This window comes from Notamacropus eugenii, chromosome 4 (assembly GCF_028372415.1).
Source record: "Notamacropus eugenii isolate mMacEug1 chromosome 4, mMacEug1.pri_v2, whole genome shotgun sequence".
Taxonomy (NCBI): Eukaryota; Metazoa; Chordata; class Mammalia; order Diprotodontia; family Macropodidae; genus Notamacropus; species Notamacropus eugenii.
In genome coordinates this window covers 438,073,568-438,099,934 of record NC_092875.1, presented here as the reverse complement: position 1 = coordinate 438,099,934, position 26,367 = coordinate 438,073,568, and the positions used below count along the sequence as shown (strand labels likewise).

Here is a 26,367-nt window from a genome sequence, read left to right as displayed (position 1 = left end):
AATGCTTCTATTTTGTTATTCTTTCATCTGCAGAGCCAAGTTCCCATTATGTAATCTCCCTAAAAGCCTTTAACAATGCTGGAGAGGGAGTTCCTCTCTATGAAAGTGCCACCACCAGATCTATGACAGGTAAGTTAAAGATGTTGACCTCCTTGTTGCCATTCAGTCAGTATATGAATTATAGTGAGCAATCAAATCTTATAATTTGGTACATATAAATATGCAGACTGTTTCCCGAATCCTTTTGATCACACTTTACATTCAACCAATTTAAAATTTTTTGTTGCGTACCTTATTTCATTTTAGTTGGAAGTGATTAGTAGAAGAACTGTTTTACTTTAAAAAAAAAATTAGGTTGAAAAAGTTAGCTTAAATGGGAAGAAGTATTATTCCACACAGAGTACTCCTAAATATTTAGGAACTCTTATCTGGGTCCTCACCATCTGACTGCTGATCTGGGGGACTATTGCTTAGTCAAGCAGTATCCTGGTACCAAAATCCCTTCAATCACCCTTGAAGGTTGTGGCCAGAATGTCCCACGGATGGATTAACTCTTTATAAGAATTTTAAAATCTGTCTTCTCCATCCTAATCAGAACTGGACTCCAGCTTTATAGATCTACTTGCTATTCCATGTCTATAAGTAAAATGAAAGAAGAAGAGTAGTCTTGAGAAAGGGAAAGGGAAGGCTAAAGAAGTCATTTTTTTAATCAGATCCATATGATCTACTAGTTAACAATGCTTTATCTAAGCCTTGCTTGTACTTGAGTAGTAGCTCCCTGTACAACGTGATTTCAGGATTCTGAATGAAGTCTCTTCTTGCACCAAAATTTCTGATGCTTCGAAATTCTGTGCTCTCAGCTATCTCTTTAACGTAAGATTTTTGGTTCCTATTGAAGTGCAAATCACATTGGGATTTTTTCACTTCTCATTGTCATCAGTCATTGACCCTAATATTAATCAAAGATCTTAAAGCTTCTCTCTTCAAGGAGGATCTCTAGAGTCTTGAACATCAGAAGGGGAAAGATTTAGGGCAGAAGACAGTGGAGAAAATGCACAGAAAATAGGTCTATTTCAGATACCCTGAAGTCTTACAAATTAGTTAAGGGGAGGTCTTAATTATTATTTAAAATACAGATGTGACAAATAATTTGGAAAATACGTAGTGGTTAAATCCAGTTAAACTGATGGCTTTGAAATACCCAATTGTGACATTATATTGAACTAGATTTTTTTGGATAAATAGTTTGCATATATTGAAAGACCTCGAATAACATTCATTTCCAAATGAAGTGATGACTAAAATATTAGTTTTTAATAATTGAGTTTAATGAGTTGGTTGGAACCTAAGTTTGAAAGTAGTATCTAGAATGATATTTTTGATTGCCCATCATTTTTATTTTTCCAGTTTTCTTTCTCCTTCATTAGCAGAGATTACTGAGGGACAGATCTACATACTTTTTCTTTGTCATTTCTAAGTAAAATGTTATAGAAATAAAATTCTGAGAAGACATATTGATGCTGACATATTTGGCTGGTGACAAGCTTTTAATTTTTCTCCATAGCTCTGTGCATCTGATTAGCATAGCAACATGTGTCATGATCCAAGCATAGGACTTACTCTCCGTAACTACTAGTAAGTTAGGAATGTTAAGCAATAAAAATTAATATGATAAAGAAAGCCCAGCCTTCAATGACAGGGGTTATTAGCTGATGATAATGCAGAGCTTCAGCTAAGCTGAAAGTAGTTTAGCACAAGCTAATCAATCCTTTTGAACATGCTATGCTCTCCTTATCTGCCCCAAACTTTCTCATTGCTTCATTGGCAAGCACATCCCATTCCCACACATGGTTCCTAAGATGCCTACAGCTCATCAAATGTATTTTTCCTTCAGTATTTATAATCTTCATTGGGTTGTGAGGCAAAGAGATTTTGTAATGGGATGGGTGTGGATAGTCAGTGAAAGAAAAATAAGGAGAATGGGTTGCAAGGAAAATGGACAGAAAAATAATATTCCTACAGTATTTTTCTCTGGAAGATGACAGCATTATTTGGTTCATTCCTTACAATTCATGATCAATATCAGGAACTTCCTAGAAGAAGTATATATGGGCCACTGATAACAAAAGGACAAATAAAGAGACAGATGGGGTGAACTTTAGAGAGTAACTTTATCAAATGGATGGCCAGTAGTTGTATATGAAAAAAAAAAATATTCAGCCTTTTGATTTTCAGAAGAATTCCTATGAGGAATCTTGGAATATGACTTACATAAAGACAAAAACCAAAACACATCCACATCCACACAGGCAAGGAAATGAATCTAGGTAGAGTAAAGCAAAAGGCTACTATTATAAATGTTCATTTTTCCCTGGTGAACAGGGAGGGATGGAGTGGAGAGGGGTTCTAACCACTTACTGAACAATTGCAATAGATCCATGTCCTTTAAAATCTCTACTAGATCTTGAAACAACAAACAAAATCTCTATTGGATCCATTGAGTTTTTGAATTTTATCTTTTCCACCAAGGCTCCAATGCAATAAAGCCAGGATGTGGGAGAGGGTTGGTTTGTTGCTACTGTTGCTTGAAATGAGGGCAATTACTATTATTTTCTTCAAACCTGATTTGTGCCTTAGAGAGCTGTTAAATTCATGAGAACCTATTGACATACCACCATAACATTAGGCTTGTTTCCATTTTTAGCCAAAAGGCTCCTGCCTCAGTGTGTGATAATTTGTCTCTTCGTACATTAGCTCTCTCCTGGCTGGGGTCACCAGAAAATCACAACATGAAACACTCACAGGAAAACTGTTTTTGGAAAACTGTTCAGCAGTTTTCAGAAGGTCCTTTAGTTGTGCTTTCTGGGTAATCTCTGACCTGACAGGTCTGAAAGGAAAAACAATTTAGCAAGATACGTATGCAAATGTCTCTCTAGAGGAAGAGTCGAATGACAAGTTCATTTCTAAGGGAAATAAGTATTAGTGAGGCCAGATATTTTATTCAAGGGAAGAAATTCTAAAGTCATTGCTGTCCACATAGAAAAATCAACAAAAGTGATATTTTTAAACATAAGGAAATCACTCAGGTATTTATTTTCAGAAACTAACTGATCAAATTATTGCAAATAGATAATTCTAAAATCCAGAAATATTTATTTTTCAGGATATAAGATTTTTGCTACTAAAGGATGTCTAATTATTTTTGGTAACTCCTAGCCTCTTTCATATTTTTTAAACTGATATATTTGCTAGCACAACTACATTTGAAAAACTTGAGTTACTTGTCCACCTAAGGAAGGGGGAAACAAATCCTGATCCCAAGCCAAGAGCACTTGGTTTGCTTTACTTGTGCTTTCTTTGGAAAACAAGGCTCAAAAAACTGAACTGAGAAGTAAAAACATAGAGTGGGACAGTATTTGCTATGGCTTAGAACACATACCAAAAAAAGAGACAACCCCTCCTCCCCAAACTTTCATATGCTACACTAACTTGATGGATAGCCACCTGATATCCAAAACCTTACTGAGATAGTGTTGTCTTCAGTTTCTCCCAATCATTTCATAAATCCAACTGGGTTTAAAGGAGGCCTTCATAAAAGAGGCATCTCAAGGAAATTTGAAGAGCCTGGGCTCTATCATTAAATTTTAAACAAACATTTTTCTTTCTCTTTCTTTTTCTGTTTTTTTTTTCCTTTTCCAAAGAATCAGTCAACTATTAAATAATTCACTGGAAAACAGTGTGATGAAGTACGCCTAGACATATGAAATAGTCTGGACAAATCGAAGTAATCATCCAAATCAGCAAGGCTTTGCTTTGTCATATTATTTTAAAAAATGTTGTGGAGATATATTGCATCAAGACATGTACTAAATTCCAACTGGCCTCTTCAAATAACCTGCCCATGTCTAAGATCTATAGTGTTATCTTATTTATAAAATAATAAGAATTAGGATGCTATTTAAAGTCCTTTTCCTCCTTTCCACTCCATATCTGATGTATGTAGAAATGTAATTATTACTATCGTCACAAATGAGCAGTTATAAATCTAATTTGCTGAGACTAAAATGTAATGAAAGAATTTCAGAATAATTTTTGTGATATTGCATCATTAGAAAAATTCAATTATCCTACCCATGAATGAAATGAAGCATTTTCCAAATGCCAGTTGTCTATAGACGTTAGCTCTATGCTTCTTCCAGAGATACAGAGGGCGTGAAGCTATATGACAAGGACAATAGACTCTTGAATTTTCTTAAATGCCTTAGCCTATTGCCTTGCAATAATATTGGGAAAACTGAAGTTGAGACATCCACTCTATCTAAGTGGGTCCTTGGCTAAGATCAGCTACTGCGTTCACTACCAGAAGACAACACTGACAGGCATAGAACTGAATTCTGTTGACACCCTCATTAGAAAATAATTCACCTGGAACAAACCAGATCACAAACCAGTCAGGAATGTGAATCACTATCACTTTAGCAAAGTGTGAAGTCACTAGTCATAGACTTGTCTCTGAAATTCAGAGCATTCCTTTCTTTACTTGCTCTATGTGTTCCAAGTATGAATGTTCATATAGGATGAGTTGCATTAAAAACATAATAGGGTTACAATTGGGGAGAGAGCTGAAATGGGAGAAAGTAAAAGAGGAGAAATAAATTTAAGATGAAAGCTTTTTTCCATATGAAGAAATTGATCACAGATTTCAAATTCTCTTTTCTCCTTTGACACTGTAAATATTTTCAGAAATCAGGTTTTTTGTTAATACCTTTAAATACCAATGTCCACATGAGAAGATATTTGCTTTTGAATATAATTTGTATATAAACGTAAAATGTATGATGAATTGGTTGGAGCTGGTTTGGGAAAATATTCACTTTTTATGAAGTAGCAATATTCTAATATGTTTTTTTCTGATTAAATTAATGACATGTTTTCTGTTCTTCTCATGTTTTCCTTCATCATTATTGCCATGCATTTAACCCATTGTGATGTGTTATCACCAATATTTATTTTTAAACTATTTTATTTATTTATTTGTTTGTTTCATTTGGTGGGTTTTAAACCCAGATCCCATTGACCCATTGGAAGCTGATTTTTATCCTTTACCTGATGATTTCCCTACCTCAGTCCCAGATATCTCCACCCCCATGCTCCCACCAGTAGGTGTTCAGGCTGTTGCACTTACCCATGACGCTGTGAGGGTCAGCTGGGCAGACAATTCTGTCCCTAAGAATCAGAAAACAACTGAAGTTCGGTTTTACACTGTGCGATGGAGGACCAGCTTTTCTGCAAGTGCAAAATATAAGGTGAAGTTCGAACTAATGTTAAGTATTATCCACCAATTATTTTTTTTTCACTCATTGTTGCACTCTTTTTAACGGCTGCTGAATTGTCAAAGAGAAGTCATGTTTATACTTTCTGAAGTATTTGCAGTGTTACTTGAATTCTACATCCCAAAGGTAGCAGTGGAGATGGTAATGCTTCTGACAATTCTCCTCCTCAGCTTTTCAGCCTGATTTGGATATCTGATGGTTTATTATTTTTTCAAGGAAAATACTGATAGTACTAAAGCTAGTCCTGTTAAGAATATCAGACTGCATTTGGAGGGAATGTGTCCAAACACAGAAGTCACGTGGGACCTTTTGCCTAGAAATGTTTATGCCTTTAGTTTTATAGCACCATTCATTCAGATTTACAGTACCACCTTTGAGGTAGAGAGAACCCAATACAGTCATACTAATTTTACTTTTTATGGTAAATTTGGTGGATTTCCAAAGCCTTTCTTATCACCTCCCTCCAGGAATTCTTGATGCAAGTTTGGTTAGAATGACCAAGTGCTCAACCCCGACTCAAAGCAACCCTAGCCTATACGTCATGCACAAGGAAACTTCAGGTCCCTTTAAAGATTTTTCAATTGGCATAGACTGGAGAAATGACAGATACCACCTATACAAGGAAAGAATCAAACTATCAATAAATAGCAAATGAGAACATCAAACTGTGTGATACTGGGTATGTTATTTAGAAAGGAAGCACAGTTTAGTTGGTATTGTCTAATTTCTTCTCTGGATATTAAGATTATATTTGTTTCAAACATTTAGGAAAAAAATGAGAGATTGCATTAGCTAATGTAGCCTTGCTAATAAGTTTATAAGCTTCAGCAATCCACTAAGAAAAATTAGCTAAATTAGCTTGGCTCAGCCATGTTTTCATATTTTCCATTCCCTTCTACTCTGATTTCTTACTGTTGAGCAAAGACAGCTTCAAATTCATATTCTGACTATTTTCAAGATGGAAGCATCCTTTGAAAATCTCTCCCTACATATACACTTTGCTATTAAGGGGAAATGATAATTCACTTATTTTTCTTAATCTCTTAGTATTTTTCCTGACTTTAAAATTGTAGAGAATCCATATTTCATGATAATTTCACTGTAAACCATTTAAAAGCAATTTTCTTTTTGTTATGTTACCATGCTAGGTCAGAATTTGGAGAAAACTCATCACTTAAGTTCATATAGTGGTAATGATGTTAGGATAGGAAATAAGTAGCCTGTCTATTTCCTTAAAGTATTAACTTAAAGAGCTAATGGAACCATAAATAAAGACAACATTATCAAACAAAGTATCCACAAGAAACATATTGGAATATTTTTTTAAACTCAGTCTATATGCTGCCATTAACTGAGTTTAAATTTATTTAGAATAAGCTTTCTCCCTCCCCTATTTTTAAATGCAACCTTATCAATGTCCGTCACTTGTGCCCCAGGATGAATGCAATGAATTAATAAGCCTAGAAGATGATGACTCAATGAAAACTTTCTAATAGAACTATAGCACGTCATCTGTAAAAATTTGCTTCACAGAAAATCCAGCAGAGTAATGATAGTTTGAATCAGGCTAATCCCAACTTCCAACACATAGATTATCCTTTTGTATAGTTAAAACATAATTAAAATTTCCTCAAAAAAGTCCTTCATTAATATAAATGACAGTCCTTAGATAACCTGCCTAAGGAAGTAATGAGTTCCACATCACCAGAAGTCTTCAAACAGAGTTTGGGTGACCATTTGCAAGAGATACTATTGAAGATTTGGATAGAGTATAGAGGTCTTCTATAGTCTATTTCCAATCAGATATTTTAAAATTCTCTAATGTGACATAGATAAACACTAACCTGTAGTGTCCTATAGCCAACAGAGTGCTCTAAATATTTAATTACCTGCTCTCCCAAAAAACAATGCATGCACAGTACAATTTTAAGTTTCATCTTCATTATTAACATTTTCTCCCTTCATTTTCTTAAGTCTAGCCAATCAACAAAACAATCATTTTTTTTCTAGCATTTGCCGATTTCTGAGGTGTAAATTTTCATGTGGAAAATTTTATAAATGGCTCTTGTGAATCAGCATGAGCTAGATCAACATTCCCCTACCTACAGCTATTGTTTGAACTACTAATAGAGAATAAAGAAGCCTTCTCTTCCTTTCTCTCCTCTTATGGATCATAGCATGAGAGTAGAAAATGGAACAAGATTGGTCCCACTTCTCAACCCAAATGCCAGTCCTTACTATTCTTGGCTCTCTCCCTCACCTCACCCAGAGGAGAGGGAAAGAAAAGATGAAATAAGAAAAAGATAGTTGGATGAGCTCTGGAAAGTAGCTTACAGACCATATCTTATAGAATCTTACATCTATTTAGAAATGTAATTAATTTCAAGTTTTCTAAAATCGAATAGTAATAAAACATCCCATTTCAATTCTTTTTCAAAGTATGTTCATAATAATTATCTCCTTTCATCTTTCCTATAACCATAAGCAATATATCAGGCATTTGTTGTGACCTTTTTACCGGAAGGGAAAAAGAGTTCTGAAGAAACCAAATGACTTGTGTATGGTTACACAATGACTCAGGCATACTTGATTCAGAAGTATTTCATTCTTATTCACTTCCATCTACTTTAAGTTCTATTTTAAATACTAAATTTGTGATTACCAATACAAAAACAAAGGAAACAAACAATAACTCTTGAGAGCTAAAGATCCAGGTCAGCCTGAGTATGATTCTTTTAGATATCACTATAAAAATTCTCTTCAGCAAGCCAAATAGATCATTGATTAATCTAACAATTATTTATTGAGCACTTACTAAAGTCAAGTTTTTATGATAGATTCTGATGCATGATGTATAAAAAACCATTGCTTCATGCAAAGAGATTATGGCCAATTCAAGGAAATAAGGTATCCACAGGTCACTATAATTTGAGTCCGTCTATGAGGATGGTCACATGAGTGATTCTTATTAATACCGTATGCCCATATCATTTCCCTCATAGAGATATGAGCAATAATTCATAAAAATATAGATTTTTTTTCCCTAAATATCATATTTTCAATCGATGAGCAGGAGGGTGCTGCATGGAAACTGGGGGGAAAGATGAATGCCACTTTGTTAATCATCTGAACTCAGGAAAATAACACATATATCAAAAATGAAAGCAAGATGAATATTTAAACCTGTGAGAAGTTCAAGGGTCTAAATACCAAGTATGAATCTATATTTATAAGGTTTATAAAGAGTTTCAAACTCTCCTCTTTCTGTGAGTGGTACATATTAGCCTGGGAGACAGGGTGATTTCTTATGAATATTAAAAGCAGTAAGGAGTGAAAACAAATTCAACCTTCCACTAATGTTTCCTTAAACTATTGTCAAAAGTCAAAAAATGTCAAGGGATTCATCACATTTGAGTAATGGTAGCAGTACAGCGCAAACCAATAAAATCCCTTCGTCCTAAATGTAATTTGTTTATTCTTTTTCATTCAGTTCAAGTCACCATATTTAAGTGTTTATGTTCAGTCCTTCAGTCAACAAGGGTTTATTTAGTATTTACTAAATGCCAGAGTTCTAAGTTCTGCAGTACAAAGAAAGGCAAAAACTGTCCCTACTTTTAAAACGTTTACATTCTAATGGGGGAGATGACATGCCAATAACTAGATACACTCACAAATACATTTAAGGTCGATAGAGGGGAATCTGAGATGGGAAGAAACTTGCAGAAGTGGGTCATCTGGGACCCATGCGGAAAGTGGTGTTTTCCCTGAGCGTGAATGATTCCAGGGAACTCATAGGCAGAGGCTTAATATTATTTGGTCTATAAGTCTTCACATCAAGAAACTAAAAAAAATATATCTGTCTTAATTATAGGATTTGTTGACAGAAATATTTATAACATATGTATATATACAATGTATATGCCTTTGTGTATGTATATACATATGTATGTGCATATATGTGCATGTGTGTATACATATATACATACATGTGTATACACATATACTACACACATATACATGCATATATACACATAAAGATATACACATATGTAATATACATATATATAATTTTGGCAAGCTTAGACCACCACCTAAAAAGAATTACTTTAAGATATTGTAAATATTACAAAATAGAACAATAACATTTCCAGCCTTATCTTCAACCAGTGTTTATTATGTTCTCACTGTATATAGAATATGACAGATCCTCAGGAAGATATAAAGATTAACTAAGACAGCCTCTCCCCATATGGAGCTAATAATCGATCTAAAAGGAAATACTATATTTCCATAAGTAGAGACAATCCAAACTGCAGTCTTGAAATTCATTCTTACGTGAATCAGTGATGACTCTCTATATTCCATGACTAATGTTAAAAAGCTTTGATGAATATTATTTGAATTTATTATAACAAAATTGAACCAAGTCTGATGATCTGTTCTATATAGGCATTCTCTAAACTAAAAAAGAAGATCCTAGAATATGATCTGTGGCCTGTCACTGCAGTTCACTTCTCCCAAGAACAAGACAGGTTCTTATGTTAGGAAAGGTTGCCATGCTGTATTACCCTTTAGCATGAAAATTTGCTTTATTGGATGTAGTTTACCAGGATATAATATAATGATAGTATATAATTATATACATATTATATCTAAATAAATACACATACACACATATATGTATAAAATTTACCAGAATATAATACTATATCTTTGTACTTCCCAAGAACAAATTAGAGGCAATATTCTCTGCTAGCAAATGCTTCTGCTGTCAAGAAGTCCATGCGTTTTATTGCTGGAGTATTTAATAACCTTTTTTTCCATGTCTTGATTAACCATGTTGATAGAGTTTACTGTGTTTCTCTACTTGCTTTTCTCCCCCATGTGTGTAGTCAGCAGACATAACATCTCTGAGTCACACAGCAACAGGCCTTAAACCAAACACTATGTATGAATTCTCAGTCATGGTAACCAAAGGCCAAAGGTCAAGTACATGGAGTATGACTGCGCACGCCACTACATACGAAGCAGGTATGTTAAGTCAAAGATGTTTCAATAATCTGCTCTTGGAATTAACACTGCATTAGTGTTCTCTATACTATTTGCCAGCATGGCCATGTACATAGGATGATGGTACCATACATACCTTGTAAGTAGACTAGCCAAGACCTGGAATTTCATGACGTTTGAATACAGGAATACAGGAGCAGGACACGTAATAACAAAATGATGATGATGGTGGTGATAACCATGAGCATTCCCATATTGTTTTAAGGTTCCTAAAGCCATTTAAAAATCCTCAGAACAGCTTTGTAATGGAGGTGCCATTCCTATCTCAATCTCATAGATGAGGAAACTAAGACAAGCAGAAGTTATGTGACTTGCCCAGGGCCATGAAGCCAATAAGTGTTTGAGGCAAAATTTGAACTCAGGTCTGTCTTCCTGATTTCAAGTCCACCACTCTAAATACTGGGTCATATACTTGTTTCAAGAAGTAAACATAATCTCCATCTTTGGATTAGCTCTCAAATTTAGTATATTTCAATATCATAAAATCCACATTGAATCTCCTTGAATCTGTCTCACCGCTTGTACTTTATACACAGAAACTCAGAAGTGCCTAACTTCAGTCTGGCCATAGCTACCTAACTCCTGTTTAGTGGTTGTTTCACGTTTTTTTATACATAAGTTTACTTTTACAAGTGTTACTTAGGAGGACGAGAAAAGGAAGACATTCCTCAAAATTCTAACAGTCCTGTTAGAGATGTTAAGCACATACAAAAAACAAAACAAAATAAAAACTTTAATACTGAACGCAATACATTAAAATGTACAAGATAATGTAGTGCAGATCAAATTCGTAAGCACTAAAGGGACTTAGAATAGAGGATTGATTACAGAACAGTCAGTTGGGGGAATATCCCCTTGGGGAAGTGAGATCTGAAGGTTGATCTGGTGATAGAAGATGGGCCAGAGAGGATAAAAACTAGATGGACTGATGGGAGCTTGTGATTTTTCCTAAACTCACTAGCTACCAGTGTTGCCTCTATCTCCAGGAAGCAGGCAACCAATAAATCAAGAAAGGACACTGTGTATGGGTCTCCCAGGGTATTAGAAAAGGTTCCTGCTGACCTATTAGCAAGATAACTGCTTAAAGAGACCTGGAGCTCCCAGATGAGTCCTGGAAGTTACTGTAAATAGGCGCAGATTAAAAAGAAGTCAAAATTAACCTTGTAGAAATGTACCTAAAATAGGCGTGTGTTAGGATAAAAGCAATTACTTCTGTGGTTATTAAAAAAAGTTCAGGCTTAAGATTAGTGGTATTTTTATACCCTCGCTGAAGCTTACCCTGAGTAACCCCACCTGAATGTATAAACCAGAGCTTGTATCTTCACCTCCACCAATGGCAACAGGGTGACACTTCCAAGCTTTGTTCAACTTGAAATAGTTCAAATCTAGGTTAATGAAATTCACAGAAATTTCACAATTTTATGTACTATGGTCATAAATATAGAGTTCATAACCTTAACTCAATTGTAATGTGGAGTGGTTGGCATTTATAATTCATAGAAAGCTAGTATCCAAAGAGCTAGAAAGCTAGCATCCAATCTAAAGGCATTAAAATACTTTATTATTGGGTTTGTAGCTTTATATCATGTTTGTGAGAAATGACACTATGGTATTTACAAAGTTCTTGTTTTGTTTGATTTGTCCTATAAAACTGCTCCCTGTAAACCTTTTCTTTGAGATGTGGTCTTCCCGTCATGCTTTATTAAAATTCCAAATACTTCCTTATTCATTAGGGGACTCTCCTTTTGCAGACCATCCTTCCAAGAAATGATACAGGTTTCATTTTGCCACTTCTCTAGCACTTTTTCCTAAACTTTTCTTTCGTTTTTCTAAACTTTTCATTCAATATTCTGCCCAAGGGAGATGCTTGTAATTAGAACAGCTGAGGAAGGTTTTGAATGTTGTCCAGTATCTAGGGTTGGTATGACTTATTTTTAAATAAGCAATTTGTCTGCTTTTGGGGGGTACAAAGTCATTTATTGTTATTTTGGTTGGGAAAGAATCAACTAGAACTTCAGCTGTTTAATAATACTATGTCATTAATATAGTATTTAAAGTTTTGCAAGATGTTTTGCTCACAATAACCTTTGATGTAGGTGCTCACTCCTCTTTAGAGATGATAAAATTCAGCCTCTGAGATTAATTTGAGAACAGTCATGATAATGATAAACAAATGTTGCTTTAGAGCTTATGAAGAGTTATATTCTATACATTATCTTATTTGAACTTCACAGCCATCATGTGAGATATGTGTTATTATGCCTATCTTACTAAAAAAGAAACCTCTTTAGAGAGGTTAAATGATTGATCCAGAGTCCCACAGCTAGTGAAATAGGATTTGATGTCATGCCTCTTGATTCCAAGTCTAGCATAACATATGCCCTCTCTATCATCTCCATTAAAACAAGTAGTTAAAGAACAAGGATAGAACATCTTTTTTCAGGGACTGCTAGGGCATTAGGACAGTACTCTTGTAGGACTGCTATTACTTTCCACCTGAGAAAGTGTTACCATCTTGCCTCAAGCATAGCCTTTGGGGCTACTCTTACAACAGTTTAAGATGGCAGGTCCAGTTCCCAGAACTTCAGTGCCTCGTAATCATCAGTTCCAAGTTCAGGAGCATCCCTTGTGGATTGGGGGTGGTAATTTTGCCATAGTATTCATGAACCCCCACCATTGTGGTTCCTCCATCCTTACTGATTGAAATAAATTAGTAAGATTCAACTAGCTTTTAGAATTGTGAGGACAGAGCATCCCCCAGAAGCTTGTGATATACTCTTCCACCAGTATATATAGTCTCTAAAGTTCAGACAACATATGTCACAAAGGGGTGCCTCAGCTCCTGAAAGTCCTTTTGTTGGAAGCCTTGAGATTTTCTCCTTAGGTGTTGTATAGCTTTTCTAATACTCTCCCCATTGAGCCTAGAATCTTTCTTTTCTCATTGAATCCATTCTGTGCTCAGCTTTTTGTGCAGACGCTGCTGTGGATCACTGTTGTCCTGTGGTACACTGCTAGGATGCTGGCATTAAGTATAAAATTTATAAGGTCCTCCTATGGTCAAATAGGCTGAGAAGAGGAGCGGGGAAGGGTTTAGGGTACTTTCTTCCTTCTCCTATCCCCTAGAAATGGTACTTTCACAAGGGCTTGGTTGGAGGCTTCTATTATTAAGGGCAACTAGGTGGCACAATAAACACAGTGCCAGGAAGACTCATCTTCCTGAGTTCAAATCTGGTCTCAGACACTTACTAGCAGTGTGACCCTGGGCAAGTCACTTAATCCTGTTTGCCTCAGTTTCCTCATCTATAACATGATCTGGAGAAGGAAGTGACAGACCACTCCAGTATCTACCCCACCCCAAAAAAGAAAAAAAAAAAGCAGATGGGGTCATGAAGAGTCAGACACAACTGAAGTGTTAAACAACAAAACCATCAAGGTGCTAGGTTCAAAGTTAGTTCGCTATTTATATATATATATATAAAGCACCCAAGTTTCCTTAACCAATAAGATCACACTTCTAGTACAACACCATTCCCAGCCATCCAAAAGCTCTCAAGAAATTTTAAACTGACAAAGACCTGGCACTCTTTGTCTAAAATCTACAATTGTCTGATATCCAGTTCTTGTTCACGCGTAGATCATCCCTTCGGTTGACTGATGGATTATTCTCTAGGATCTAGGCTAACATTTCCTCACTTACTTGGAAGGGAGCGCAGTGATGCCATTGGTTGATTCAAACACAACCCTTACACAAGGACCTCACTTATAAGCATAAAAAACCATGTCAGGTCTTAAAATGTGTAAAACAGATTCCTTTGATTTCTTATCCATTCCAGACCCTTGAAGAGACACCACTGATAAGCTGATTGCTGATGAGAAATAATAAAATTTAGGGGAAAGTGATTCATGATTAGAACAGCTATAAAATGAGATAGTGATCTGCAAAGATAAGTAAAGAGTATCTGGATGAGGTACCCAGGTTATGATCATGATTAAGAATAATTCATAACTATCTAGAGATTTAAATGAAAGAAGGAAATATGAAAGTAGAAAGACAGGCTAAACTATTGACTTTTACATATTCAGTCATTCAGAACATAGATGTGGGATGGAGCAGCCAAAGAAATCATCTCATTAGTTTTAGGTACTAATGTACAATCTGGCACTTGGGGAATTCTAAGTAGAGTAATATGTTTCTAGGCTCTTCCCATTTCAATTTATCCTAAACGCTGCTGTTACATGAAGCTTCCTACTTGAGTAACTAGCCATTTATAATTTCCCATTGGTCATCACTTAACCCTATTTGCCTCAGTTTCCTTATCTGTAAATTGAGCTGAAGAAGGAAATGGCAAACCATTTCAGTATTCTTGCCAAAGAAACCCCAAATGGGGTCACAAAAGTCGGACATAACTGAAACCGACTGAACGACAATTGCTTACTGAATGAAGTCCAAAGTTAATGGTCTAGATGTTCAATATTTCCTACAGTCTTGTTTTTATTTTTCAGGTTGTTTCTCTTACTAATAACATAGCTCTTGTTCTCATATAAACTCGGTCATTCTCCATGCTCTGGTCTTCTACTATGCTCATCCCCATCCCTGCCCCAAGTACTTTTTTTCACAAGCAAAGACAACTAGGGGTAAAGAAACGTATCAGTCAGGTGTCTATATCTGCTAAGACTTTGTTATAATTTTTTCCCAAATGCTGGAATCAGTCCATGAGATTCAGCACAAAGACCAAATATGCTTCAGTTTTGTTGGTTGGATACCGACTGGGGCACATGACTTAACTCTTAATTTTTCCATACTCTCTAAATGGAAGTACTCCTAAAGAGATACCTTGAAACCTCTGGAGATCTATATCCAGTGATCCCAAACATACCTTCAAATTATTCAGGAATCCATATGTTCCCTGCTCACTGACTCATTCATTGAAACACCATCACATACTGACTCATATTCCCTGTTTCCACACTTTCATGTTTCCTCATCATTTGTCTCCTTTTCCACATAGGCACTCAAAACAAATGTTAATTTTCCATCCCTTTCTCCCCCAAACTGTGTCATATACTTCATCACAAACATTCAGAAACCAGCTTATTTAGCCATCCCTACTCTACTTTTTTAGCAATATTGGGAGCCCATCTCAATTGTCTCTTACAGTCAAAAAAAGTGGGAAATTCATTGCTTTGGGTAACTCTGAAGCTTGTTCACTTCAGCATACAAGTTTTACCTCTTCAAAGTCTGTTATCTACTCTTCTAATTTAACTCTCTGCTCAGACATTACTTGTTTCCCTGTTGTCTCTGATACATATTTTACCTTTTTTATTTCTGCATCTTTACTCAAGAATTTAGAAAATCCTCATACACTTTCCTATCCACAACTTATCAAAATCCTAGTCATCCTCTTCACCTAATAACCTGTTTTTCCCATCTGTGCTGTGACCACTTATACCATTCATAAGTGACTTAACACATAGTATTATATTTGTCTCTATACATATTTTTTCCTGTCCTATATAAGTGAAGAAAGTGAGGCCTTGGACTTATGTCTCATTCATTTCACAGTCTGACATAGTTTATTGTAAACTTAACTGTATTTTCATAGATGCCAGAATTATTTTTACCTCTACTAAGTCCACAATAGCAATCTAGTCTAACAGGAAAAAGTATTGAACTTCAGGGATGTCAGGTGATTTGAATTTTAGTCTTGGCTCTGCCATGAACTATAAGAAGCCACTTAACCTCTTTGTCTCTTTTTTGTGAATCTAATATTTCTCACTTTAATGTCACATCACAGGGATAAAGTGACAGATACTAATGACAAGGGGAAAATGAGAAATATGTTGGTTTCTCTTAAAATCAAAGGATTGTTATATTTGCAGACACGTATCAGATGGAGATAGACACATAAGAGAAGCTTAAAGTAGCATATTAATATTACTTCAAATGTCATTGGAAATAAGTGAAATAGTTCAGACCCAGTATTTAGTAAAAATCATGCAACATCTTGTTGGTGTTCAGTCATTCAACCATGACTGACTCTCCATGACCCCATGGACCATAACATGCCGATTCCAACCATGTGGTTTTCTTTTCAAAGATACTGGAGTGGGTTTGTCATTTCCCTATTCAGTGGATTGGGGCAGCTAGGTGGTACAGTGGATAGAACACCAGTGCAGGAGTCAGGAGGACCTGAGTTCAAATCTCACTTCAGACACTTGACACTCACTAGTTGTGTGACCCTGGGCAAGTCACCTAACCCCAACTGCCTCATCCTAGGTTATCTCCAGTCATCCTGATGAATATCTGGTCACTGGATTCAGATGGCTCTGGAGGAGAAGGGAGGCTGGTGACCTGCACAGTCCTCCCTCACTCAAGACAAAGTCAAGGGCAAATCATGTCATTATTTCTCTGATGGCATGGTCTTCTTTGGCAACAAAGGATGAACACACACACATCTAGTGGATTAAATGAAACAGAAGTTAAGTGACCTGCCCAGGGGTACACAACTAGTAAGCATCAGGGCAAATTTGCACTCAGGTCTTCCTGACTCTAAGCCCAGAACTCTAGCCAGCTAGCTGTCACAAATATAGCATCTAGATATATGTTATTTGTATTCACTTATGTAACCAAAAATGAGAGGTGGCAGAGGACATTGTATAGATGGCTGTCCTTGGAATCAGGATGACTTAAGTTTCGACTCTGACATATTCCAGACCTGTGATCACAGCAAGTCATTTAACCTCTCAGTGCCCTAGGTAAATTCTCTCAGACTACAAGTTAGAAGAGTTATTTGTTTATACTCTATATTGGTGAAATCACGTGCCAGCCAAAAACAAACAAATGAATAAGTTAGTAAGATCACTAAAAGAAGAAATAAAAATGTTTAATCAGCCTTTTTTGTTGACATCTTATAAAAAGCACACATTAAAGTTTATTGTAATAACCCACTTCTTTAATTGGATGATTCATTTTTTTATACTTGAAAAAAAAAATAAAGTGGATGGATCATTTTATCTTCTTTTATGCCTTCATCCAGCAAAATGAGCTGGCTCATCACCTTTGAGTTTCTTTTTATCCAGTCATCAACTTTTAATATAAAGAAGGAAAAATAGTTTATCCTGAATGGTTTTAAAGTAACAGCCTTTTATCTGACTAATACGAACTATTTTTTTAATAGCTTTTAATAGCAGATAAAGGCCAGGAAGTTCATGACTACATCACATCCTCCCATAGATTCGCCTGGCAACTATCTTGAATTGTTTGTGCATGTTTCTTTCTGTGCCTCTCTGATAATCCCATCTTTTGGAGAGCATTGCCTTCAGTGTTATTTTCTACTGACCATGTTGCTTTCCCAGTGGTAACTTTCTCTGCTCTGGGGCCTTCATTATCATGCATATTAACTTTTAATCTCCTTCATCAGTAATCTAGGATTGACCTAATTTATTATTTCTTATGTCTCAGGAGGTCACATTACATAATTCGTATGGACATACTTGAATAGGAACAGTCTTGGGTGGCACTGGGATCACAGGTGACTTGGAGAATCCAGCATATAGGCACTAGATTTGGGGTTTCTAGGTGAAAGATAAAGCTATAAGACTGATAGGTCATTTTACATACTTTGAAAATTGATCTTTATACAATGTCAAACTCAAAATCAGAATTAAAGATAGATAAATATGTATTTATTAAGTGCCTGCTGTATGCCAAGCACTGTCTCACAAGCTGGAAAAGCCAAGACAAAATGAAACAATTCCTGACTTCAGGCAACTTGCATTCTAATAGAGGAGAAAAGATGTACATAATTATATATGTGTGTATACATATATGCATGCATACACACACATTCTAAGTAGGTGAAAATTAGAAGTACTCTAAAAGGATATTGTGGGTAAATCTGGGTCTAGGATTTGATTTCACTACCCTGTATACATATATATATATATATATATATACATATATATATTTAAATGTATGTATGTATATGTATGTGTGTCTGTGTCTGTGTGAATGAGAGAGGGAGAGAATGGAGAGAGAGAGAGATCGAGAGAGAGAGAGAGAGAGAGAGAGAGAGATCCATATAACTTAGAAGTGAATATTAAACTGTGAACTGAAAATATGCTTAAATTATGGAGAAAGGGGAATGAAACCTATAGGAAACAAGAGTGGAAAGGATGGAAAGGGAGAGGCAGGAGAAGGGACAAGAAGAGAGGAGAGAAAGAGAAGAATATGTGAGGAGGAAGGAGAAAGTAGTAGAAGGAGAAGGGGGAGAATGAGGGGATAAGAAGGGAGACACAAGGCAGCATGGTACAGGAGAAGAAATGCCCTACTCTGGAGTCAGAAGACCAGGTTTCAAATTATTTCTCTGATATTGAATTATCTTGGGCAAGTCACTAAACCTCACTGAGGTTCAGTATTCCCAGGTATAAAACTAAAGGTTAGATTGGATGATCTCTGAAGTCCCTTATCGCATTAAATCGATGATCTAATAAGACAGAGAGTGAAAAAGTGTACATGTAGAAAATAGCATGACATAAATACTTACCCTGTCGTTCCAATTCATTGTTACATTCTAGGAGAGAAGACATATAATTGTCATGATCCTTAAGAGACCTGTAATTGGAAGAGCAAAAGGGATGTTTAACATATAGCTTCCTGATTCATAGCAAAGCCATACTGAACTTTAACAGCTTAAATAGAAATCCTACATTAATCTACACCTCATTAGTAGCTATTGCCTCTAAAACAGAAAGATTTGTTCTGTCATCTTTAATCTGTTCTGCTCCCATTAAACCCTTTTCCTCTTATATAGATTTTAGTGGATATCATAGGATCATAGATTTAGAGCTCCAGGTGACCTTGGGAGCCATCTAGTCCAAATCTCCATTTTACATACAAAGACCCTGTAATGGTAATGAGAGTTGAAGATCTTCCCTGTCCATTAATAGGCCTCCCATGGAGCTCATTAAGGCAACTTTGCTTAAGAGGTTTGCTTACTTGAATGCTTTCACACTTTTTGGTAATTAGGTAAATAGACAAAGTGGGTTGTCATGCCTTTTGGCTCTATATATACTCTGAGGTGAGGTTTTGCTTTGAGGCTCACTCACTGGAAGAGTGTTCCTGTGATTTGGCCAGATGAGACTCTGGGTAGCTGTTAAGGAAACCCCTACCCCCATATCCTGGGCTTTGAAAACCCAGATGTTGGTGCTTCTTACTTGGTAACTATGTATGTGTGTAATAGTTAGACAGTTGGATCTGTGATATACGTATTGCTTATGGTCAGACAGTTAGAAGCCCTGTCTGTTGGTCTTTACTCTATTTTCTCTGTTTGTAATTTCTGCTTGCATTTTATCTGAAGTTCAAGGCTCTGAGTTTTTCCCCTGAACTAACTAATGATATAGGTGTTTGATTAAAATAAGATAGTTGGCCCCTTAAAAATTGTTTTCCTTTAAGAAAAGTAGATCCAAGAACCTGTACTAGCAGGTCATCCTGGGTATGCTAGGGTGCTTACTGTTACAGACACAGAAAAGCTGCACTTAATGTATAGGTTGAATGAGTTCCCCACAGGCATATCAGCCTTGACAAAGGTTGGGAATTTAAACTGGATCCCCTAACTCTGGAGCCAGTGCTTTCCTTAACAACACACAGCCTATGTGGAGCAAAGTAGTATTTCCATTTTAACTTGGAAGTGCTGAAATATCAATAAGAATGCTCCCAAAGCATGTTTCCCAAAGGAAACATATGGGACTAGAATTAAAATCAGAGGACCTGAGTTTTACTTCCATGTCTGCCACTTACTATTTCTATGACTTTGGGTCTCAGTTTCCTCATCTATAAAATGAAAATATTTGTCTAAATGCCTTCTATGTCTTTTCTAGCTCTATAATCTATAATACCAGGAGTGGTATTATACATATATAACATTTTTTTAAAAATATAGAGCAATGAGTCAATCCATATGCCAAAGGTGGATAAAGAAGAAGGTAGTCAGTTACTTATAACTGTTTTCAAATTTTCAGTGTAGAAATCAACTAAAAACGTCTCAATGATGTGTGCTATATCCCATAAAACCAGTATTTTTGGCTTCCATGGAATGCCCTGAACATTTCTTCTCAATTGGTTTAAATTCAGACATGGAGGGGGGCAGGGGAGTGGATCGGGAAGTAAGGGAGGGAAATAAATTCCAAAACAAACCTATACTTCACCAACTACTGGCAAAGCAAGATCATGACTGAACACCCAATGGGCGTTTGTTTTCTTTCATTCTCACTTTATTAAGTTTTCTTGCTATCTGCTTTTTCAGCTCCAACTTCAGCACCCAAGGACCTGACAGTCATTACGCGCGAAGGGAAGCCCCGAGCTGTCATTGTGAGCTGGCAACCTCCTTTAGAAGCTAATGGAAAAATCACTGGTAAGTAGCACAGGAGTCATTCCCAAATTCGTCCAATTCTTTGATTCCACCCTTGATTATGTACTTCAGGGCTGCTTATATTTCATCCTTTGTGTGTTGTTTTCTGTCACAGCCCATTAGAGAACATTGGGTTTCCCTTCTACTTCTACTTCCCCCATCAACCAGTGCCAAGGCCACTCTAACACTGATTTCCATTTTAGAGATGCTTAAAGAAAGAGGGTGGAATGAGAACAGCGTACCCTTTCTTGTGGGTATGTGTATGTGTGTTTGTAAGTATTATATACCTATATGTATATGTTATATACATATATGCACATATATAGAAACATTGCATGTAATTTTTTTCAAAATGTTGCTTGATTTTTCTGAATTTGTTTTTAATCTTTTTTAGTCTGTATTACAAGGAATGGAGCTCTATAAGGAGGAAGGGAGAAGGAAGGATATAGGGAAAATTGTAGGTGATGTAAAAACAACAAAAAAGTAAAACGTATATGTATACTTATGTATATACATACATATGTAAAACAAGTGTGTATGCACATAATTGTTACATATATAATTATATGCACATACAATTTATATACATATATCTAAATAAAACCAAATACATATCTATCAATATAAATTTTTTATTGTTTTTACATGACATAATTTTCCCGTTTCTCTCCCTCTCTTTTGCTCCTTATAGAGTTCCATCCTTTTTAATATAGACTAAAAAAAAAAGAGAGAAAACATTTAGCAAAATCAAGCAACACATTGAAAAGAGCCTAAAGTTACATAGAATGTTCCACTCTGCTCTGCAGAGGATGAGAGTAGCCAGTGGGGAGGGGGCTACTCCTCTTTCATATCTCTTCTTTGTGATCAAGTTTAGTCATTACAATTTTGCAAGTCAGTTTTGATTGTTTCAGTGTCTTTCTATCTACATTGTTGTTATCATCGTGTATGTTGTTTTCCTGCTTCAACTTCCTTCCCTTTGAATCAGTTCATCTAAGTCTTCCCACGCTTCCCTCTATTCATCACAGCACAGAAATGCTCCATTACATTCATGTACATTGGTCAGCAGCTCCCCAAACAATGATCATCTACCTCATGTCTACTTCTTTGCTACTACAAAAAAGTTCCGCTTCCCTTTTTCTTTAACTGTAGAAAAAATGCACTGATACAATTTTTAATGCAATGCTTCTGTGCCAAAGGGGTCCTGACTTACACTGCTCAGCAATTAGAAATGTCTGATAATTAGTAGTTTATCTGAAAATGATGATATATAAAAGACAACTAATGATCACATATTTTAGCATTTTGTTAGAAAACCAGATTTATTACAAGGGTGATAACTCCTTGCTACCACCTTAAAGTCACAAAACTCAGAAATGGCTTACTATTGACTGACACAAATTAAGCTTAATGAATGTTTCCCAGGAGCAGATTTTATTTGGCCAAATATTACTGATAACATCAATGCCTAATTAAAGCACCCATTAGAAGCCTGTAATGTTAATTTAGTATGAAAAATATAATAGAATTCTATCAGGAATTTTGCATTTAAATTATCACTCTAGGCTTTTAATAGATGTCTCCATAGCATATAATTATTATGAAAAAAAATTATACAATTTGAAATGTGCACATTATAGTCTAATTAACTTGAACCACTGGGTTAGGCACATGCAAGCTTCACTTTTTGTTTTCATAGCAGAAGTAATCTGTAGATAGTTCCATTACACACTAACAAAGTAATGGAAGGATTTGAAGAAAGTGACATGATCCTAGGGAATGTGGGCCAGCTGATAGACTTATCTTCATGCCGGTAACCTCCAGAATCTTACAAAATGAAAGAATAATGTGAAAATTCAACTTGTGATTTAAATTTAACTTGAATACTTGTTTTCTCTAAGAAATCCCTTTGCCTACAATCACCAAACAGAATTCTTATTTGAGCTGTCAGATTTAGCAAAAAAAAAGCATAAAACCTCTTCACATATCATGCTCAGTTGTCAGTATGCTAGGCATTTTGAAGATCAAACTAGTTCTTTGCATTTTTTTTTCCTTTTAATATCAGTTTCCTCATTGTTTCTACTTGGGGGTGGGGGGGATATATACACACATACATATATGTATATGCCTGTATGTATCTATGTGTGTATATACATGTAGACATATATGTGTACATGCATATACATGAGTGTGTGTGTATACATATATATACATATATAAATTGTTGAATTATCTTTTCTCTCTCTCACACACTCTAGAGGTGAAGTCACACAGTAACATAGTATAAGTCAGAGACAGGATTGTAATATAGCTTTCCCTGAACAACCCTCCATTCACTACACTACACAATCTCCTGCACTGTGTTATAAATGTTTATAGAAAAGCATATGGGCAATTTTTACATAGTAAGTTGTATCAGTAAGTACCCTGACATACAGTAGGGTCTGCTATCACAGGTTCTTTGATCTGCTTCTCTAAAAGGAAAGGCAAATTTTGAGGGGTTAACAATCACTTTAATCAAGTACAGGTATCAGAGAAAATAAAAATTTCAGAGAAATCAAAAATCAACAGACAGCACTTCCAAACTTCCTGACCATTAGCATACATACATCTTTACCAGAGAGGGAAGCACCAACATCTGGGTTTTCAAAGCCAGGGGGTTCCTCAGTGGCTTCCCAGAGCCTCTTCTGGCACACAAAGCTTCTTCCAAAAACTAAGCCCCAAAATAAAACCTCACCCTCAGAGTATTTATACATTTTTCAGAGCCAGAGGGCATGACCCTCTGATCTAGTACCTCAATAGAAAAAACAAAAAGTACTTGGGACCCTCCTACAAGACAACTTCCTTCAATGGGCAGGCATGGTTGTGGAGGATCTTTAATCACATTCAAATAGAGGCATTATACTTCTTGATTATACTCAAACAAAAACAGCAAAAATCCTACTTTACTTGGCCTAGCACCGATTGCTATGGAAAAGTTGACAAGCAATGATATGTACTTTCTGCTGGAGGTCTTTCAGGTCCTATTACCACCCACTCACCCCCATGCCTTCCCTTCTGAGATTACCTTCCAATTAGTTACCTTAAAACTCAAATCATGCTGGCTTTCCTTGAATGGCCAATAATAGCCCCAGTGCCAGCCTCTGTGGCTCATTGTTCAGATTTTGATGGCTTACAATGAATGTAAGTAGAAATTGTTTTCTATTCTAGCCAAGAATTCTAAGGATCTTCCCCTCCCTGATTCATACCTTTGGGATGATAAATTGGTCCATCTTTGTCTCAAGTCTTATCCAGTACCTAGTCATTGAATGGGTGTGGCCTCAGAAAGACTGAGGCCTAGGAAAGATCTTAATTTAAGAAGGCCAAGGTCACCCATTGCATCCTGGGCCAAAAGCAGTCATCTTCACCTTTATTTTGCCACTGAATTTTGATGTACTGTAGAAGAGAGATTGAGGTTGATGACTGTGAGTAGTTTTGCTTCACTCATCCAATTCACGTCCAAGTCAAGACATGACCCTATTGATGTCTTTGGTCCTCTTAGAGAGAAATACTGAGAAAGAACAGCTGATGAGGTTTAGGGGTTCTGGGGACCCCAAAATACGGACAGTCCAGGTCCTGCTTGAATGAATTTGGCTCAAGCCTTCTTGAAGTCAAAGAAAACAAAGTTTATTAAAGATTTGCCAGCTTAGGTTGGCTCTTACAGAGCCTAAGCATTTGTAATGCTTGTATTGACAAGTGGGACAGATAGAATCCCAGCTAGACAGAGTCTGAGCTGTATTGAATCTGAGAGCCTTCTTGGAGGCGAGATGGAACTAAATACAGAAAAGAGTATAGGAGGGATCTGGGGATGGTCTGGTAGTCTAGAGTGATGGGAGGAGGGGTTTAGGGAGGGTCTTGAGGAACAAAGGTTGGAAACAGCTAGAGGCAATCAGGAGATAGCAGACCATGGTGGGGTTTGGGTGGGAAGCAGGTGGGGCAATCAAGAGGTAACAGATAATGGCCACAGATTTGAGTATGAAAGGCCAGGTTAAGTGGGGAGATTCAAGGAGAATTCAAGGAAGTTCCCAGGGTCTGAACGCCATCACAGCAATCTTCCATTTATTGTGCACGTATCTTGTGCTGGACCTAATTATTTATATATTGTGTCCTTTAGAATATTTATTCCTTGACAGCAGGGACTTTTTTTTTCTGCCTTAATTTGTATCCCCATTATTTAACCCAGATTATAAGCACTTAATAAACTCCTTTGGATTATTTACTGAATATACCTAAAAATGTGTTCTGCCTCAAAAGGGCCATGTATTCTATGCAAGAAATAAAGTCACCAAACATCCATTTTAACTGATTACTTAAATTGATCTCCTCAGATTCAGGATAACCGATAAGAGTCTTGGAAGTTACTCAGTGATTTTGTTGAGACGATAAAAAACTTCAAATCTCAAATCATAAACTATGTCTACATTATTAGATTCTGCCTGCTGAATTTACATTACATAGTATGAAAAACCTTATCAGTGTAAATACTGCCCCTGTGTTTTTACATTGTTCTCCCTACTCAAACAGTTATTCACACATAGTGAAGACGTTAAAAACTACAGTGTTGTTGAAGACCAGCATGAAATACTTTGTGCCTTTCAAAGGCCATTTTTAAATGGCACCCAGTTTTTCAAATAGAGTATGTTTATCCCTTTGAAGTATTGTGACTGCACAGTGGAGAGAGGTCAGGAAGTGTGCTTGATCAAACCAGCATCCAGGACTTCTGTTCTTCAACTCCAAGAGAAAAACTATCACCAAGAAAAATGGCTAGAAGAATTATCTTGATTCCAGATGGGTAGGCAAAGATTTCAGGTTTTTAAATGGCTACTTCCTTCTCCTCTAGTTAAAAAGTACAAAAAGTTTGAGTGGGCCACTAAGGTCAAATATACATGTGCCCTCTTGAGCAGTTTATCCCTACTTTTGTGACACCCTTGAGTTTTTCCATATTTCATGTTGGACAGCGTCATACTAGGTGTTTGGTTTGTTTTGTTTCTATTTTGTTTGCTTTTGTTGGAGATTCTTACTATAAGAGGAGATGTCAGTCAATCAATAAACATTCATTAAGTGCCAACAATGTGCCAGAAACTGTGCTAAGTACAGTCCCTGAACTCAAGGGGGTTATAGTCTAATGGGGGAGACAAAAAAAACAAAAGGAAGGTGAAAGAAGATACCCAACAAGGGGGCACACTGAAGGAGTTCAAAAGCTGTATAGTTGGTGGGAAGTGGGGAGCACACTGTGCTGGGCCTCCTCCTGAAATGGAGCTTAAGGAGATTAAAAAATCTATCTTTAGAATACCTTATTTCAGGAACATCAAGCAGAACACTGGCAATTTGGTAACACTGCAGTTAAGTACTGAAAACTCAGATATTACAATGGTATATATTGTAAGTGTTATAGCTGTTTGTCCTTCCTCAAAGAGGACATGACTTCAGGAAGGTGATGCCATGACTTTCAAACTAATTGGATTTAAATGAGATCGGGCTGTGCAAGGTCACCAGTCTCACTTTCTCCTCAGGAATCA

General features: G+C 36.3%; 1 protein-coding gene across 1 annotated transcript in view; it reads left to right on the top strand.

The window, feature by feature from the left end:
• Nucleotides 1-26,367, top strand: part of DCC (DCC netrin 1 receptor) — a 995,337-nt gene that overhangs the window by 808,337 nt on the left and 160,633 nt on the right. Inside the window, 4 exon segments of the mRNA XM_072606654.1 lie at nt 34-129; nt 5,068-5,306; nt 10,226-10,364; nt 20,708-20,815. Coding sequence (XP_072462755.1) covers nt 34-129; nt 5,068-5,306; nt 10,226-10,364; nt 20,708-20,815 — 582 coding nt within the window.